The sequence below is a fragment of the Arvicanthis niloticus genome, chromosome 2 (genome assembly GCF_011762505.2).
Source record: "Arvicanthis niloticus isolate mArvNil1 chromosome 2, mArvNil1.pat.X, whole genome shotgun sequence".
Lineage (NCBI taxonomy): Eukaryota > Metazoa > Chordata > Mammalia > Rodentia > Muridae > Arvicanthis > Arvicanthis niloticus.
In genome coordinates, this window is record NC_047659.1 from 46822151 (window position 1) to 46841203 (window position 19053).

At 42.3% G+C, this 19053-nt stretch overlaps 1 protein-coding gene across 3 annotated transcripts in view; it reads right to left on the reverse strand.

Annotated features, from left to right (window-relative positions):
• The window catches only part of Slc25a12 (solute carrier family 25 member 12), a 91830-nt gene that overhangs the window by 20109 nt on the left and 52668 nt on the right, over positions 1-19053 (reverse strand). For all 3 annotated transcript variants that reach the window (XM_034495102.1, XM_076928895.1, XM_076928896.1), the window contains 6 exons: positions 18182-18328; positions 15684-15822; positions 14797-14890; positions 11591-11675; positions 2717-2798; positions 833-991 (listed from right to left, as the gene is read on the reverse strand). In XM_034495102.1, the coding sequence (XP_034350993.1) occupies positions 833-991; positions 2717-2798; positions 11591-11675; positions 14797-14890; positions 15684-15822; positions 18182-18328 (706 nt within the window). The remainder of the gene's footprint in view (positions 1-832; positions 992-2716; positions 2799-11590; positions 11676-14796; positions 14891-15683; positions 15823-18181; positions 18329-19053) is intronic.

Genomic DNA, 19053 nt, shown 5'->3' on the forward strand with positions numbered 1-19053 from the left:
AACAAACACGTACAGTAAATTACACAAATGCTTGGGACCAGAGCATGCTAAGAGTATTTCAAAGAATTCCAAGTGGCGCCCAAAGGGATTAAAAAATTAATCTCCCCTGCAAAGGAACCCAAAATTCTAACGAGAAAACATGTAGATGAAAGGCACCCTCTCTCCAAGAAGACAAGTTCCTACAAAGCCTTTTGGGGGGGAGAATTCTGCACAGGGCAGCAGCCTAGGATGCGACAGCTAGGCGCTCAGCCTCAGTCACTGCGAGGAGAGAGAGGAAGTTTGAGCTCTGCCTGAGCTAGCTGAAACTTGGGCCTAAGGTGTGCCTGCCTTTTAAAAATTCAGATGACTTAACTGGAAAAGACTTACTACAGGTCTCCTTGGAAAAGACTAAACTAAAATATTTTTTTAAATTGGCATTTCTTCTCACTGAAACAAGTGTATATAGACAGGGTCTCACCTTCAATTAGCACCTGGCTTGGATTTTACAGGGAACTGGTGTTAATATAGTTCTCTTCTACCTCTCGGAGCAGCGGGGCCCTCAAAGAGCATGCTCAGGAACACACATTGGGAGAGGTGTGGAATTTGGAGCTCAAGAATTAAAAGCAGCAGGAAGGAGGAAGGAACACCTGTTTACTAATATGGCTAGTCACCAGAAAGAAGGCAACACAGGAAAAGGAGCAAAGAGGGGGACAGAGAAAAAGAAACAGCCCTAATTGGTCGCCATAACGAGTGGGTTAAAAATCTGCTGATGGTGACACACATACACACACACACACACACACACACACACACACAAATCACCAATGTGGGCAGCTGAGCTATGTGTACTCACCTCGGTACAATCCAAAGAAACCCTCGTAGCGCAACACTTTCTTAAAACAGTCGAAGCTGTTTTTATACATCAGCTCCCCGACCACAGAGCCGGTACCACGCTGGTTTTGCATCCGGGTCTTCACCAGGTCTATGGGATACACGGCAGTGGCCCCCACAGCTACAAACAGAACAATTTTCAGGTTTAACAAAAGGAACACAATTAGATGGAGCGTCCCTAAGGGCATCAGACCTCATCTCCATAGGTGAAAAATAGAACACAGCGTCTAGGCTCACCGAAGGCCCTCATCACAATTTTCCATCTCTATTAGTAGAGCCAAAAGACAGCAGTACGCAAGCGGCGGGGTCTATAAAGAGCTGCTTCAAGGGACAAAACGATCAGTGGTAGAGCGTTTAACTAGCATGTCCTAAAATAAAAAATCTTTGATATCTTATGTGTGAGTTAGTAGATTTTCAAGTCATCACCAACCAATCTTAGAATACCAGCTCTCAGTTTGCTTTTAGTGAAATTAAACAATTTATGTATACCATACAGATATGGATACCATTTTTCTTTATTCTTTCTTTTGTTTTTTGCTTGTTTGTTGGTTGGTTGATTTCTTTTTCTAAACAAGGTTTCTCTGGCCCTGGCTCTCCTAGAACTCACTCTGTAGGCCATACTGGCCTTGAACTCACAGAGATTAGCTAGCCTCTGCTGGGATGACAAGGCAGATGTAACCACAGCTCCCCCGTACCGTTTCTTTATATTTTCTATTAAATGCCTAAATAAATGCTCTTCATAACTATGAAATGACCGTATGGAAGCCAAGAGGTTATAATTTTAAAGTTTAGTTCACTGAAGCATTTAGGTAAATCTAAGCAACAACCATCCCTTGGGGGAGGAATCCTTGACATGATCCTATCCCCATGTATAGAATTTGGTTGAAAGTCAATCAAACAAAAGCCTAAAGTCATGTTATAGAATTTCTTGGGGACTGAAATATTTCACAGACTCTAGAGTGTTCTATTTTTTAGCTGTTGAAAGTAGAACATTCTCGGCACCTTCTAAAACTGAGGCTGAAAAAAAAATATATCAGGCACCAGTCCCAGCTAGTTTTGAAAACTCAGGAATATTTAAATATTTTGGGAGGTTCTTCTCAACTAAGTGTTCTATACATTTTTTTTCTGTAGATTATTTAAGTAAAAATAGTCTCAGGCTGGTGAGGTGGTGGTTCAGCAGGCAAAGGTGCTTGCCATCAAGTGTGACAACCTGAGTTTAATCCCTGGACCCCGAACTATGGAAGAAGAGAAGCATGGCCAAGTTGCCCTCTGATCTCAACATGCATGAAGTAATCCTCACACGTGCGTGTGCACATATACACAAATAAAAATATTTTTAATGGACTCTCTATGAGTAGAGAGAGGAGAAGGGATTCTTTTTAGCAAATAAACAACTTATCTGGATACTCTTAAGCCAAAAAAAGGAAAGAAAAATCACAAGCCAGCCACTGTGATTCTCTGTGGGTGTTTTATTTCATCAGTTTCTGAGTTTTCATCTCAGATCTTAGCTTCCATCCTGTCCCTAGCATGTCCTCATGCACTCAGTTTTTTTATCTCCATTTTTCACACTGGCCTTACCTAATGTGATTAAGGAGTGAGCGTGCAGCAGTGCACTCCAGACTGTCCCATGATTACAGAGGTTTTACGCTGAAGACAGGCTGGAGCCAGAGGGCCACAGCCATGCTATGACAAGCCCTCTGAGCACAAGTAGAAATAAAGAATCCTCTGAAAGCTCCACAGTCCTGACCCCCAGGAACAGTGAACTATACCTTTGCTGAGCTGTCCTATCTGCTGGGATAATGTTACAGCAAAACCAGTTTAAAGCAGTCACAGACATGACACTCACCTCCGGCAACCGAGCCCAGAGTGAACCTGTATGCAGACTCGGCAATCTGGAGCCAGATAGGTCTGCCCAAGCCAGGAGATTGCTGAGGGGGAAGAAGAAAATAGAAAAGTCTGAGAATTTGCAACTACGAAAGAAAGAAAGAAAGAAAGAAAGAAAGAAAGAAAGAAAGAAAGAAAGAAAGAAAAGAAAAGAAATCTAAATCTGAAAGAAAACAGTGGGGTTTTGTTGTTTGTTTGTTTTTTAAAGAGAAACACCCCAGGGCTGAAGGGAAATCACCCAGAAATTAAGAGCACCCACTGCTTTTGCAGAGGACCCTGTTTGGGTTTCCAGCACCCTCTTGGTGGTGCACTATCACCTGTAACTTCAGTTCCAGAGAATTCCTCTGAGAGCACTAAGCTTACATGTGCTACACAGGTATACATGCCCTCAATACACTCATATATATATATATATACACACACACACACACACACACACACACATACACACACACATACACACACACCCCAGCAAAATGTAGAGTAGCTTTTTCCTAGTTTTCACATATGGACTCTGTGGAGGATACATTATTATCCCAGAGAGGTTTGTGTTGATACACTTGCTTTTGCAGTACTGGGGGCTGAATCCAGGCCTCATGGGAGCTCGGCAAGCACTGTCTCACTGAGCCCCATCTCAAGCCCTCCCAGAAACAAAACTCTTAAGTAAGCAAATGAAGCGCAGACAACATTTGCTCCTCTTTAAGTTATCATTTTTTAATATTTTACTGTTCTTAACATTCAATCACTCGTTCAGTCACTGTCTATGCCTTGAGGTAGGGAGGTATGTACTGCCATAGCTCACATGTGGAGCCAGAAGACAACTTTCTGCAATCAGTTCTTTCCACTGTGAAGGTTCTGAGGATCAAATTCAGGTTGTCAGGTTGGGTGGCAAGCGCCTTTACAAGCTGAGCCATTTCACCAACCCTTTATTGTGTCTTTTGAGACAAAGTCTTAGATCCTAGCTTGGCCTTGAACTTGCTATCTAGCTGAGGATAGTCTTACATCACTAACCCTCCTGCCTCCCAAGTGTTGGGATTGCAGGCATGCACTGCCCAAAGCAAAAAAAAAAAAAAAAAAAAAAAATCTTCCTTTTAGGAATATATCAAAATTGTCCAGTGTGCGGAGGAGAGCTTTAATCTCAGCACTCAGGAGACAGAGGCAGGCAGATGTCTGTCAGTTCCAGGCCAGAGAAGACTGATCACATCTAAAATCTCTAACAACTATTGTCCTAACCATATGCATGGTGCTAACAAAATCTATGATACTAGTAAAATAAAAATGAAATAAATCTGGTTGCGGTTCAGATGCTGTCCCACAGTCCTGCACCTGGAGTGACTTGTCAGCATCAATGTGCCAATCTGGAACCTAGTATTTTTGGTACGAAAATATCCAATATGTTCTATAAGCAGATTGGAACAAAGTAATAAAATGCCTACTTTGTTGTAATGAGCTTTTCAAAAAGAAGGAGGAGGAGGAAGAGAGGGAGGAGGAGGAAGAGAGGGAGGAGGAGGAAGAGAGGGAGGAAGAGGAAGAAGAGGAGGAGGAAGAGAGGAAGAAGAAAGAGAGGGAGGAGGAGGAAGAGAGGAAGGAAGAAGAAGAGAGGGAGAAGAAGAGGAAGAAGAGAGGGAAGAAGAGGAGGAGGTGGCAGCAGTGGTGGCTGGTGAGGTAGTTCAGCAGCTAAAGTGCTTGCTGTACACGCCTGATGACCTGAATTTGATCCTCAGAACCCACGGTGAAAGGAGAGAACTTACTCCCAAAAGATGTCCTCTGAGCTCCACACATGTACACCTACACATACACACACAAATACAGTAATAAACTAAAAAAAAAAAAAAAAAAAAGCTATTATCTGGATATGGCGAGTCAGACATGAATTCTAGTTCTAAGGGAATGGAGGGAGGAGTTTCACAAATTCAAGGTCATCCTCAGTTACATGGTAAGTTCAAGACCCATCTTGGCTACAGGAGACTTTAACTCAAGTTAAAGAAAGTTGAATTAAAATATATAGACTAAAGCTAAGCGCAGTGATGCATACCTGTAATCGCACCTACTCAGAAGGCAAAAGCCAGTGGGTCAAGAGTTCAAAGCCAAAGGCTGGAGAGATAGCTCAATGGTTAAGACTGGCTGCTTTCCCAGTGGAATTGGCTTCAGTTCCCAGCGCCCACATGGTGGCTCACAATGACCTAAAACTCAATTTCCAGGGGTGCGATTTTGTGGCTTCCACAAGCTGCAAGTACACACGTACACACACACACACACACACACCCATAAACATAAAATAAAAATAAGAACTTTAAAAAATGAACTCAAGGCAAACAAATGTTGGATCCAAAGTTGAAACCAATCTTAAAAAGAAAAAAAAAAGGTTATTTTCATAAAATAATAGTCTATGATCCCAAAGAAGAGTCAGGTGACCACTAATTTCCTTATTCACATGGGAGGTTTCTCCTGCAGTCAACAATACAGATTTCTCTTTCAACTCTCTTTCTTCAAAGAATGTTTATAAGCCCTGAAAAATCCTATGAAAACTGAAGGATTATTCTGTGCTTTAACTCTTAGCTAAAACATCTCGAACTATAAATACCCAAATGCCTTTTGACAGAAATGTCACCTTCATTTCTATTAAACAGCATTTGTAAGAAAACATACCAGTGTAGGGTTACTGAGATGTTTTTTCTTAAGGCTTAGTTATCATTACAACTTATGCTTTCCTTGTATTCAGCTATGCAAATTAATGTAATTAATGCTATAGGTTTCACATCATGAATATTCATAAATGCAATGTCCCTATAACTGTCATTCCTATAATGACTATGTGCTGAGTTTTTAGCATTTAGGCTAAAGGAAAATATTCAGGTCTGAGACAATCACCTACTGTGAGCAAAGGGGCCAAAGGCACTTTCCCCTTAAGGTTAGGACCCAATAAGGTTAATAAGTTAACCTGATAAGGTTAAAGCTGATAGTTAACGAGGCTAATTAAGTGTTTGTCAAAGCAGAATGAAGTTGAGATTCTTAAATGCTTTTAACTGGCTCCCTCGGGAATTTGAGATTTCATTTGAAACGAGGTTCATTTGTTTGCTTGCTTGTTTATTTATTTATTTGTGTTAATCGTAGGAAGGGATCCTGTCAGTTAACAAACCAAGCCTACACCAAGCTGCTTTATAGAGCATGTCAACTCAATGGAGAGAAAGCTTCTTCCAACAACACATACCAATTTGGGAGAACAAGAATATCTGAAGTCAATTTTACAGCAAGTGTCTGAGAACAACAAAGCTGGGTTCTACATGATGTGCACGCGGTCAGAGGAGCAAGGCAGGGCTGAGCAACACAAACGGAAGCCACTCTGAGCCACACTTACGGTTTTCCAGGTCTTCCATTGCCGTTCTGTATTATTAGCCTTACAAAGTATGACTAAAACCCAAAGCCATGACAGTATAGAAGGACCAAGTGGGTACAGGGAAAATATACACATTTTAATTATTTTCTTATTTCTATGCATAAAACAATGTATGCATACTTTCCTCCCAATATGAGGGAGTTCAGACCCATTAAAGACTGCAGTATCTTCTGACCTAAAACGTTTAATGAGATTAATGATTTGTAAATAAATAACAGCTTTCATATAAACCTGACTTCCTCCTTTTTGATTGAGAACATGTTTCACTTTTGTGGAGTTAGCAAGTAAACTGTAATGTTTTCCTCTGTGTATTCATGAATCCAAGACCAAAGATGGTCCAAGAGACTACAGACTACACAGAGAGACAAAGCCCTCAGAATAAGAAACAGCATGTGTGAAATAAAGATGCAGTCATCCTAGGAATGTTAAGGCAGAGCTCAACTCAGCTCATTTTGAGCAACAGCATAGAGCTTTAAAATACTTTCTCATAGAAACACAACACACACACACACACACATACATACACACACACAGGTTATATGCCTGAGAAGGTTCATCACAGACCATTTACCCCAAATAGTTGAAAGAGTAAACATGGAGCACACATAGAGAAAAAAATAAGGAGAATCGTTTGCCCATGGTCATAGAGGGATAACCCAGGCTTAACCTCCAAACTGGTACAAGCATTAAACATGTGCACATCTTTTTCTCTGCAGCCTTTTATTAACTTTTACCTAACTTAGTTTCTTCAAATTACAACTTCCATTGGAGGAAGTGTAGACATAGCTCAGTTAGAACAATGAACCCTGGGTTCGATCCCCAGCACTCACAAACAGGTGGAGAAGTACACAGCTGTAATTCCAGCACTCAGGAGATGGAAGCAGAAGGATACAAGTTCAAAACCAGCCTTTGCTACAAAGTGAGTTTAAGGCCAGTAGCGGTGGGGCAGGGTTCATTTTTTTTTGAGCTGCTGATATAGAGTACTTGGGGTAGAGTACTTGCATAACATGTAGGAGGCTGAGGTTCAACCCCAAGAACACAAAAGAAACCTCCAAGCTCTCTCTTCTCTTTCCCTCACCCCTACTCCACTCTGAGATACTATTTTATGTAATCCAAGCCAACCTCAAATCTGTTGTGTGGCCAAGGCTGGCCCTGAACTCCTGATGATTCTCTTGCCCGATTCCCCCACCAACCATGTATGGAGATTACAGACTCTTTGTTGCCACACCCCACAAAGTTACATTGTCTAGATGGGTATAATCAAGCACACCTTTTAATCCCAGCACCTGGGAGGCTGAGACATATGGACTGAGAGTCAAAGGCTAGCCTGTACAACATAACAGAACCCTGTCACAAGCAGGAAAAAATATCATTTTTTCACCATATACCATATTCATGCACTCCTTTCTTCTCACAGTAAATGTCTCAAGTTTAATGATAATTCAAGCATTCTTGGACATCTGCTTTTAAATTTTATTTACTGTCTGTGGTGGTTTGAATAGAAATGGGCCCCACAGCCTCATGTATTTGAATGTTTGGCCCATAGAGAGTGGCACTATTAGGAGATGTGGCTTGGTTAGAGAAGGTTTGGCCTTGTTGAAGGAAGTATGTCACTATGGGGACAGGCTTTGAGGTCTCCTATGCTCAAGCCACACCCAGTGTGGCTTGCAGTTTCCTTCTGCTGCATGTGAATAAAAATGGAGAACTCATAGCTCCTTCTCCAGCACCATGTCTAACTGCAGGTTGCCATGGTTTCCGCCATGATAACGGACTGAACCTCTGAAACCATGCTAGCTCCAATTAAATGCTTTCCTTTATAGAAATTGCAGTTGCCATGGTGTATCTTCACAGCAAAAGAAACCTTTACTAAGACACTGGTGGTGGTGGTGGTGGTGGTGGTGTGTGTGTGTAATGCTTGGGTGACACGTGCCCCTGGCTCACAGGTAGATGTCAGAGAACTACTTAGTCACTTCTTTCTTTTCACCTTTCAGTGGATTCTGGGGACCAAACTCAGGTGGTCAGGCTTTTGTAGTATGTGCTTTGTACCTGCTGAGCTGTCTCCCACACTTGCACTCACTATCAGTAAAGACTACACTCAGGAGATATAAAGGTGAGTGTGTCTCTTCAACAGTAGGCAAAACTAAGACCCTTGTCAAAGTTGTCATTGCATAAGGTCATGTGGAGACCAGAGGTTGACATCAGGTGTCCTTCTCTATTGGTCTCCACCTTATCATTTGAGAGAGGGTCTTTCCTAAACCTAGAGCTTGTAGTCTAAGCTAGACTGGCTGGGGGATGAGTGTGTGGGGGAGACAGGAGGATCCTTGTATATGAAAAATCTCTGTGCTCCATTTGGAGTTCGGCATTGTCACTATATAGGTAAGCTGTCCTGTTTAAAGAAAAGTCACTCCTGTAATAATATCACCTTCTTAGAAATGAGTTACAGATCTGACCTCTGGAAAACTGCTAGAAGCAAGAATGGTGGGCAAGGGGCAGTGAGCATCAGAAGCAGGGTCACAGAGGAAATGAGGAGTCCTGGTTTGAAGTAGGGTCCTGCTAAGCAGCACAGGCTGGCCTCAGGGTGAGCATCCTCCTCCTTAGCCTCCTGCTGCTGGGATGACGGGCATCCTGGACTGTGTCCAGCTGCCAAAGTGGGGTTTGTTTTAAAGAGAATTTTTAAATTTTAACTTATTTGTAGAAGTCACAGTACATGAGTTGGGACTTTTAAGTTCATTAATGTGAATTGCTTTTTTTTTTGTTTATTTTTTATGTGATGTGTGTGCATGCCACCATGTAAACCTGGAGGCCACAGGACATCTTCCAGGAATTAATTCTGTCCTTCTACTAAATGAGTTCTAAGAATCAAACTCAGGGATTAAGCTTGGCTGTGACCCTTTAATATAGTTCTTTATGTTGTGGTGATCCCCAACCATAAAATTATTTTTATTGTTACTTCATAGCTATAATTTTGCTACTGCTATGAATATAAATATAAATTTATATAAAATAATATAAATATCTGTGTTTTCCAATGGTCTTCCCAGGGGAGGAGGGTATCAAGACCCACAGGTTGAGAACTGATGCTCTAGAGATTCCTGAATAAGACACTAAGCTATCCTGCTGACACTAACTTATTTGGAAGAAGCTAAATGAACTATTTCTCAGTTACAAGTATTTGCATGCTTGTTTGTTTATTAATTTATTTTTGTGGTGTCTGTGAATCAGGGTCTCACAAACATTATACCAGCACTCTACCACTGAGTCCTCCCCAGCCCCAGTAACAGATATGAACAACATCTCCAAGGTCAGATATGATAGTGACAGAACATTCATTGAACAACATCTTTTCACAATTAAGTTTTTCAAAACTCAAGAGCAATTTTCATAAATGCACAGTACAAAATACAAAGTTCAATTTGGTAAGAAGTCGTTAAATATTTCAATGTCTTAAGTTTTTATGTTATAAATTTTTATTAAAAAAAAACAATGAATTTCAATAAACCCACCTTTTTTTTTTTTTTTTTTTTTTTTTTGGTTTGATTTTTTGAGACAGGGTTTCTCTGTGTATAAAATTTTTTGTTGTTGTTGTTTTTGTTTTTGGAGACAGGGTTTCTCTGTGTAGCCCTAGCTGTCCTGGAACTCACTCTGAAGACCAGGCTCACCTTCAACTCAGAAATCCACCTGCCTCTGTCTCCCAAGTGCTGAAACCCACCTATTTTTAAGAACTGAGAACTTACAATAGAAATAAACTTTGAAGCCCAGTGGATGGCCAATTTATAATTCCAGTGATTGGAAAGGGGAAACTAGAGGGTCAGGAAGTCAGAGCTAACCCTAGCTATACAATGAGTTTGAGGCTAGCCTGGACTATGTAGTCTTTATCTGAAAAAAACAAAACAAAACAAAAAATGGAAAGGAATCTTTGGAAACAGAAAACAAAAGATTTTGAGCAAGGGGAAACCAAAAAGCTAAACCTCTGCACGAGAGAGACCGCTGATCTATGCGTAGACAAAGCGTGGCCATAAGTTAAAGCACCAAAGGGCTCTTTTGCATTTTCCCTTTGCTTCAACTGAGTAAAATATTCTTTATTTTTCTATGGAGCTCAAGCAGAAGAAACATTTCCTACCAGACCTTCCCACAGTCAATAACATGGTTGGTTGGTTTGTAATCACAGTCTTGTCATGTAGCTCCGGTGGGCCTTGAACTCATGGCATCTTTTTGCCTCAGCTTCCTGAGTGCTGGCTTGCAGACGCTCATCACCATACTGGCTGAGTACTTTGATTTCTCACTAACCTGATTGGCAAAGGAAGGTAACAGCAAGCCGACCCCTGGCTGCTCACCAAGAAGTCACATGAAGAACAGGCAGATACATGTGCTTTGGCAAGGTGACCCTTATGCCCTACTGGTCTCTGTCCTTCTGTTCCTCACTTCTTCTCCTGTCTCCCAATACTTCATAAAACCTCATGAAGAACAATGAGAAATAGAGGTTCTTCAAGGCTAAGCCCAATGGAATATCAGGGGGAAGAGGCCAGCTCCTCAAGACCTCAGACCCCACAAGGCCCCATGATCCTCCTCCAGAAGTCCAGGTTTCCACTTAAAACAAGACTTCCTTTTCTGAAAAAGTGGCTCCATTCAATCTTGGAGGTTATCTCATGGGGTCTGGCTTTTTCTACTGAGAACATTTAGAAAATCCAAAATGGAGCTGCACTAACATTACAAGACATTGGCCTCATTTTTATTATATTTAACATTAAAGAAAAACAAAGTTTCTTTATGGTTCACTAATCAGATACATTTTCTTTTTCCGTCCTGTAATCTGTTAGGCACAATCACAGTGACAAGTTTGTTTCAATTGCAAAATGCTTTGTAAAAAAAAAAAAAAAAAAAAAAGTCCTATAAATATCAGCTTAACCACAAAGTGGCCTGAACACTAATTTATCTTTAAGGCTGCTTAAGCAAATGACTGCTAAGGAGGTCACACCCCCAAGCGTAACTCTTACTTTCCTCATCTTAATAAGCTAGAAGATTGAAACTTAAAACCTAGTCATCACATCGCATCAGGTCTCCAGGATGTGGGAGACAAACAGAACCTCCAAGCTAGGGCCCCTAGAGCCTTTAAAATTCATGCCAGTCTTTTAGGCTTGTTTCCTTACCTCACGTCAGCTTTTTTATTATTATTATTATTATGATGATGATGATGATGATGATGATGATGATGATGATGATTTCTTCTTATTTTTAATGTGCATTGGTGTTTTGCTAACATGTGAGGGCATGGGATCCCCTGGAATTGGAGTTACAGACAGTTGTGAGCTGCCACATGCAGAGAACTGAACCAGGATCCTCTGGAAGAGCAGCCAGTGCTCTTAGCCTCTGAGCCATCTCTCCAGCCTCCCCATTTCAGCATTTTTGAAGGTGGACAGAGTCACCACGAACTGCTCATACCTGCCTCTGAAGCTCTGCCAGGTTGTAAGGCAAGGCCCCCTCGGCCAGTGGGGCTATTCTCTCGATGTCTGCCAGAGTCAAGCGCCTTAAGGGAGAAAGGTGGCAGAGAGAACTGTTAGACAGACAAACCCCTCAGGTAGAGCACAGCTTTCTCCCCCAAATGCTGAAGAGATAGTATTTATAGGGGCCACTTTCTTATTCACATTTTATGACCATTTTAGTGAGGAAAAACAATGAACCTTCAGATCTTATTTACAACAAAAGCAAAAGCCTCCAGAGAAATCCCCGTGGAGGGAACTAACGGAATTCTAATGATGGACTTGACCAGTGAGCAGGGATCCCACCAAAGCAAAGGTCCACATTCCCGCTCCACAATGCAGAAGTCCCCAGTGTCCCACAGGAAGGTTAGAAACAGGGAGGAAGACAGTAAGCTAGAAGGAGTCTTATTCATTCATTCTTTCTTTTTCTTTCTTTCTCTCTCTCTCTCTCTCTTTCCTTCTTCCATTCTTTCCTTCTTTCTTTTTTTATAGTACTCTTCTTCAAAGCCCTTGAGTTTTGAATCATGTGAACGCAGCACTATGGATGTCAAAACTGACTTAAAAATAAGTACATTCTGTGAGCCAGATAAAAGGTCACTTTAGATGTAGCTTTGAGAAGGACTTTAAAAAAAAAAAAAACATGTATTCACATGAAAGAGGCTCAAAGCATTTGTCTAAGCGTGTGAATTTTAGATGGTTGAGACACGGCCTGGTTGTTTTTGTCAATCACCCAACACTGCTGGCATACAAGGCAGCTGAAAGACTAAATATCATCTGTCTAGAAATGTGCCATGCGGCGAGAAGGCAAGAAGGCACATATGCTATGCGTATCCAACTCCTGCAGTCCTCAGATATTTAAAAATTATTTTTAATTATGTGTCTTTGTATGTATGTGCAGGTGCAGGTTTGCGCTTGTGAGTGCAGGTGCCCTCTGGAGCCACCAGAGAGTGTTATATCCTTTGGAGCTGAAGTTCCAAAGCAGGTACCTGCCACCCAATGCGGATGGATGCTGGGATCAAACCTGAGTCCTCTGCAAAAGGAGCAAGTGTCCTGAACTGCAGATCCATCCCGTCAGGCCCAGTATATCCAATATTACTATTTAAAGAACCAGAAACAACAACAACCCAGGCTTTTAAACAGACCATTCGCTCCACAGGGCGCTTGTGCTTGAGGGCTCTGCGTACATTTGCATACTTTTGCATGTATTTGCATGTTAAATGCCCTTTACACACTTTTGTGTTTTTAACTTATAACAAAGGCATAAACAAACATCTGAGCTTGTCGCTGGAAGAAGTATGATGCTGTATTAGGCATATCTTAAGAAAGTAATACTCTCCGACACAAATTGGGTACTCGCTATTCAGAAAAAAAAACACCTTTTATGGCGATCCAAAAGGATGTTCTTCCATGTACCTCAGCCTTATTTAAATGAATTTACAAACTTAACCAAGTTTCTACAAATCTCGTTAAATTCAAACCACCGGGAAAACCTGCATTAAGTCCATCTTCTCCCTCTCCTCAACTCTCTGCTTCTCATTTTCCTCCCTCTCCCTCTGCACTCTCACCCTGAACCCCTTCTCTCATTCTCCCCAGCCCCCTCCTCTGCTTTCATCTCTTGGCTCTTTGCTCCAACCCACTCCCTTTGCTTCTGCCCCTAGTTCTTCCTCTCTCTCCCTCCCTCTGCCTCTCTGGCCCTCCATCTTCTGTTTCTCTCCTCCCATTTCTCTTGCTAAGAATCTATACACTGAAGACAAAGCTTATTTAATTTAATTCTTTCTTTTGTTTTTGTTTTGGACACAGGTACTGTGTAGCCCTGGCTGTCCTGCAACTTCCTTATGTAGAACAGGCTGGCCTTGAACTCTCAGAAGCTCAATTACCTCTGCCCCCTGAGCACTAGAATTAAAGGTGTGCCCCCACAAAGAACATGCATGGTATGTACTCATTTATAAGTGAAGATTAGCTATGAAGTCTAGGCTAACCACCCAACAATCCACAGACCCAAAGAAGCTAAATAACAAGGAGAGCCCAAGGGAGAATGCTTGAATCTTTCTCAGAAGGGGAAATAAAATAGACATTAGAGGTAGATGGGGGGAGGGAATTGGATGGGTGAGGGGATGGGGACAAGAATGGGGGCAGGGGGCAGGTGTAGGGAGAGCAGGGGAATAAAAACTGAAATCCAAGGGGGCCACATCTATAGGATGTGCCAGAGGCTGGGGGGCAGGGAGTTTATGGGGTGACTCTACCTAAGACTCCTAGCAGTGGGGGATATGGAGCCCGAATTATCTTCTGTAGCCAGCCAAGACTTCTTGGAGGAATAAGGACACCAACCCACCCATAAAACCTTCAACCGAAAACTTCATCCCCTCTACAAGATGTTCAGGGACAAAGATGAAGCAGAAACTGGGGGAATAGCCAACCAATGACTGTTTCAAATTGAAACCCTCCATGGGCAAGAACCAATCCCTGACACTATTAATGATACTCTGTTATGCTTGCAGACAGGAGTCTAGCATAACTGTCCTCCAAGAGGCTCTACCCACCAGCCAATGGAAACAAATGCAGAGAACCACAGCCAAACATTAGATGGAGCTCAGGGAGTCTTGGGGAAGAGTTAGGGAAAAGACTGAGGGACCTGAAGAGGACAGAGAATCCACAGGAAGACAGACAGAGTCAACTAACTTGGACCCTTGGGAGCTCCCAGAGACTTAACCAACAAAGAGCTAGCATGGGCGAGACCTAAGCCACTCTACATATATGTAGCAGATGGGTACCTTGGTCTTCATGTAGGTCCCCCAAAAACTGGAGTGGGGTGGGCTGTCCCTGAATCTGTTGCCTGTCTATGGATCCCATCCCTCTAACTTAGGCTGCCTTGTCTAGCGTCAGTGGGAGAGGATGAGCCTAGTCCTACAGAGACTTGATGTGCCAGGTAGGGTGATACCCAGAGAAGCCTCCCCCTTCTCAGAGGAAAAGGGGAAGGGGGAGTGGGGGAGGGGCTATGGGAGAAGAGACTGGGAGGAGAGGGGGTGGATATTGAGATGCAAAGTAAAAAAATTAGTTAAAAAAAAGAATCTATACACTGAAAAGGCTGTTGGTAAAGGATGTGCTATATGTCACATCTCAAAAGATCCACCTGTACTAAACACCACAAAGAATCACTGGAAATCTTACCCTGAAGCATTATATAGGTCCGCAAGCTGGTACAGGATATCAATTTCTAGTGGAGTAACCTGTCCATAGCGTATGGCGCTCTGGGCAAATTCCTCTGGAAGAGAAAGAAACAAAGGTTAGTATTTCAAGAGTCTAATATAAAGTCACATAGAGAAAGGGGGTGGGGGAGAGGGGGAAAGGGAGGGCAAGGATAGGGGGAGGGAGAAAGAAGGGAGAAAAGGAGAGAGAGAAGAAGAGAGAGAGAAGAAGAGAGAGAGATATGAGAGAGAGAGAGAGAGAGAGAGAGAGAGAGAGAGAGAGAGAGAGAGAGAGATTTTAGCACTTTTCTAAATATGTAAAGCTAAATTTAAATACTTTCCGAAAAGCTGGGGTTAAAATAACTGTTAAGAGGATGAAATTGCAGAAACAGATCAACTTCAACAACAAAACAATCCTTTCTAGTTCTTCTCTTGCTCATTCCCCCTGGTCTCCAGAGTTACAAGATAAAGGTGGCCCCTGAGGTCTCCCAAGACGCCCGGCCAACACTCACCCAAAAGCAGTGGCCTTGTTCCTCTCTCCATGGCAACTAGTTTTCAGTACAAACAAGCTGCCGCCACACTGCCACTGACCTGTTTGACAGATTGGGCCAAGGCTCTTTTCAAAACTGTCAAAAGCACTTTTGCATTCCTGACCTCAGTATCTCATTAAACACTGCACCTGGGCTTCTAAGGCGCACGTGAAGCATGCGCATGCGTCAAACACGCACATGCAAATGGCAGCTGACTTTCCTGATCCCCTTGTTCTGTGGTGGGCTTACAGTGGCCTCCTGTCTATCTGATGAAAAACAAACATTGGTCAATCTGTCTGATGAAAAGCATGGATTCAAAGATTCAGCTTTTAAATCTTACCCTTGGTGACTTCAACGTCTTTCCTCGTGCCTGCTAACGTGCTGTAGATCTTCCGCACAAGCTCCATATTGTTGAGTAAGGAGTTAAACGCGTTGAAGTAGGAGAAGCTAACTTGGTGTGAGGTACTCCCTCCGGCAGCCTAGGAAGGAACAACACACAACTTTTAAAACTCAAAAGAAAGAAATGTGGTTTGGACTCTGCATTTATTTTTTTTCTCAAAGTGGACCCGAAGGAGTCTCTGTCATTAAAACAATTAGCTACCAGCCCTTAAATACAAGGGGGGCTATCTAACTAAAACAAAGTGTACTTTGTACCCTTAGGGAAGGCTATGCAATTTAGGTTTTAAGGAAGAAAGTAACATCTGGAAGTTGGAGTTCATGGTTCACCCATTGCTAAGGTCAGAAACAACAAATATAATTATTGCAGATCAAAACCTGGCTATTTAAACAGGATTCTTCAAGACCCTCAACTATTCAATGCCTGCTGCTCCTAGAAAAATATCAATGTATAATAAGGAATATTCCCTAAACTTGTTTATTTTTTCCTATGCATATACACAAAAACCAAGCACTACTTTATTTTTTTTCCATGCTGTAGATTGAAACCTCTTCCAACATGCACTCAACCACCAAGTAACCTTAAATTTTAAGACCATTTAAAATTGATTATTTTATTCTATGTATACTGGTATTTTGACCACATGTATTTGGTATACCACAGGTGTGCCTGGTGCCAGAGAAGGGTGAGAAGGGCATCAGATCCCTGAACCTGGAGTTATGGATGGTTGTGAGCCACCATGTTGTTGCTGGGAATTGAACTCAAGTCCCCTGGAAGAGCAGTCAGTGCTTTTAACTGCTGAGCCATCTCTTCAGCCCTAAGACTATTTTATTACATCAACTAAAAAAAGGGGGGGGGGGCATTGTTATATTTAAGATACCTATGTGCAGCTCTCTGATCCTGCATCATGCAAAACACAACTCCCCAAAGCTCCCCAAATGGATCTGGGGAGGTTTCACTCTCTATGAAAGTTTACCACACCTCAGGGCCCTGCTCACACTGAATAGCAGGCCAGTGGCCTTCCCGCATGGTCTGTGGAGGCTGAGACAGCAACTCACCTTGCCCATCATTTAGGTATAGTCTCAAAGTCAAAGTTTTAGTGTTGTTTTTGTTCGATTGTTTTGTTTGCTCAGTTTCCAAAAGTCTAATTCCCAAGTTATAAGGCAGAGGTGAAGCAGAATTGTCACTATTCAAAATTCAAAGAAACACTAATAGAAATACCAAGGTAACAACCCCAGTCAAAGAAGACTATTGCAAATAGTGTGATTTTCTGGTTTCTCTTTGATATCTACATTCTTCACCTTCTCCAATGTAAATAACAATGGGCAAAAGTGTCTGCCTTCCCATGCAGATTTTATTTTTATTAATGTCAATCTGGCTACCAAAGGCAAGACTCCTAGGCCTTAATATTTTCCTCTGAAGATTATGATGGTATTTTGGTAAACCAGCTAACCCAGTTGGAAAATACAAAATGGATCCTTCCATCCTGATACTGCGTGAGTCCTCTCTGAATTTTCTTCCCTTCTTCTCTCCCTGATTCCTTTTCCGTCCCTCCTTTCATCTTTAGTTGGGGTATGAGGTGAAAGTACAGAAGCAGGCAGGGACAGGGGTGAGATGTGAAGGGGAGAATGACATGCTCCATGTTCAAATTCACTGAAGAGAAAGACCAGAAGTTGATCTTTCTACCCCAGCGTAAGTCTCGGATAATGATCTTCAGCTGAAACAACAAACGTACCCATTGGCTCTCCTCCATTCTAAACAAGCAGTAATCAAAAACTTACACATAACACAGTGTGCGGACACGAAAGCAGGTGAGGAGAGTTTCACCACCGTGTGAGGAAGCGGGTGGCATGAGTTTGCTGTGGGTCCACATGATTATCTGAGAGAGATTTGCACTCTGACAGAACAAAAGACCCATGTCTGGTACATACGCTCTAAGTGCACAGGTGAAAGGGCAGAGGGCAACAACTCCAGGGGCTGCTGGCCCCACATTTCCTCCATGTTTCTGACATGAACGTGGTTATTAAATGTGCAGAGGCCAGGGAGTACTCCTCCAGCACACAGAGGAACAAGTCATGGTATCTAGACTGCCAGAGCTTGGGGCGGGAGGTGACAGAGCCAAGATGATATAGCAAGGCTGCAGAGAAGTACAGAAATCACCATCTCTTGTCTATGAACTCCCATGTCCCTTGGACTGGACATCATAAATGGAAATACATGAGAGCAAGATGGTAGCTCTGGATAAAGTTAAAACCTGAGGAAAAAAACCACCACTCACCTTACACACACACACACACACACACACACACAGAGTCACACAGTTTAACCTTCTAACACCTAAACATGAAGCCTGGTTAGTTAAGAGCCAAGAGGGTGTTCCAGAACCCAGTCATTCACAAACTGTTCAGGAAGTGGAAAGTGAAGCCCGTCTTCATACTTACTGAGACCAGGTTCTCCTCCACAAAAGGAGTGAGCATGTGGGACCGGATGGTGACCATGACATCGCTGAAATCCAGACCTGAGATCATGCCACTTTTGCTCTTATCTTTCAGCGCAAAAGCTTGCCTTGCATGCTCCAATTGCAATTCCTGCAGGGAGAAGAGAGAAACTGCGTTTAAGTGGAGCATATCCTGAGGACACGTTCTGCGGCTCTGAATTCACAATAAAGCATCTGATTTGTTCACAAGGCTGACAGATGTGATACATAGTAGTCCTTGGGGAAAGAGAGTGGATCAGAACTGTCAGTTACCGAAGGAGAGGGAAAGGGAACCTTCCGACTTTTCTTGGACCAATTCCATGACTGAAAACAAAGTATCCAGCGTTTTGTTGTTGTTGTTGTTTTTTTTCTGCCTGCTTCCAGCTGCTATAATACACAGTGATTTACTCTTGAAGACTTGCCATCCATAAGAGCTTCCTGAATTAAGAGTTTGAATTCAGTTTCAGTTTTTCATTTTTAAATGTTGCAATCGGAGCCAATGGGTCTCTCTCCTCCCTGCATCAGACACCATTTTTTTTTTCAAATGATTTTTCTTTTTAAATGAACAAAGTGTGAATGACACTCTACCAAATGCCAATGGTGATGCTTCCTAATTCTAATCGAAAGTTAGGGACAGGAAACTATAAGCTGTGTTCATTATCAGTCTGTCAGGACTTGGGAACAGTCACTCTCGAGCTGAAGTCCAGAAATTCGCCCAGGTTTTGAACTGCTGTAAAACCAAGTGCTTTAACAAATGATATCAATAAAAATAGTAAAATGAGCCGGGCAGTGGTGGCGCACGCCCTTAATCCCAGCACTTGGGAGGCAGAGGCAGGT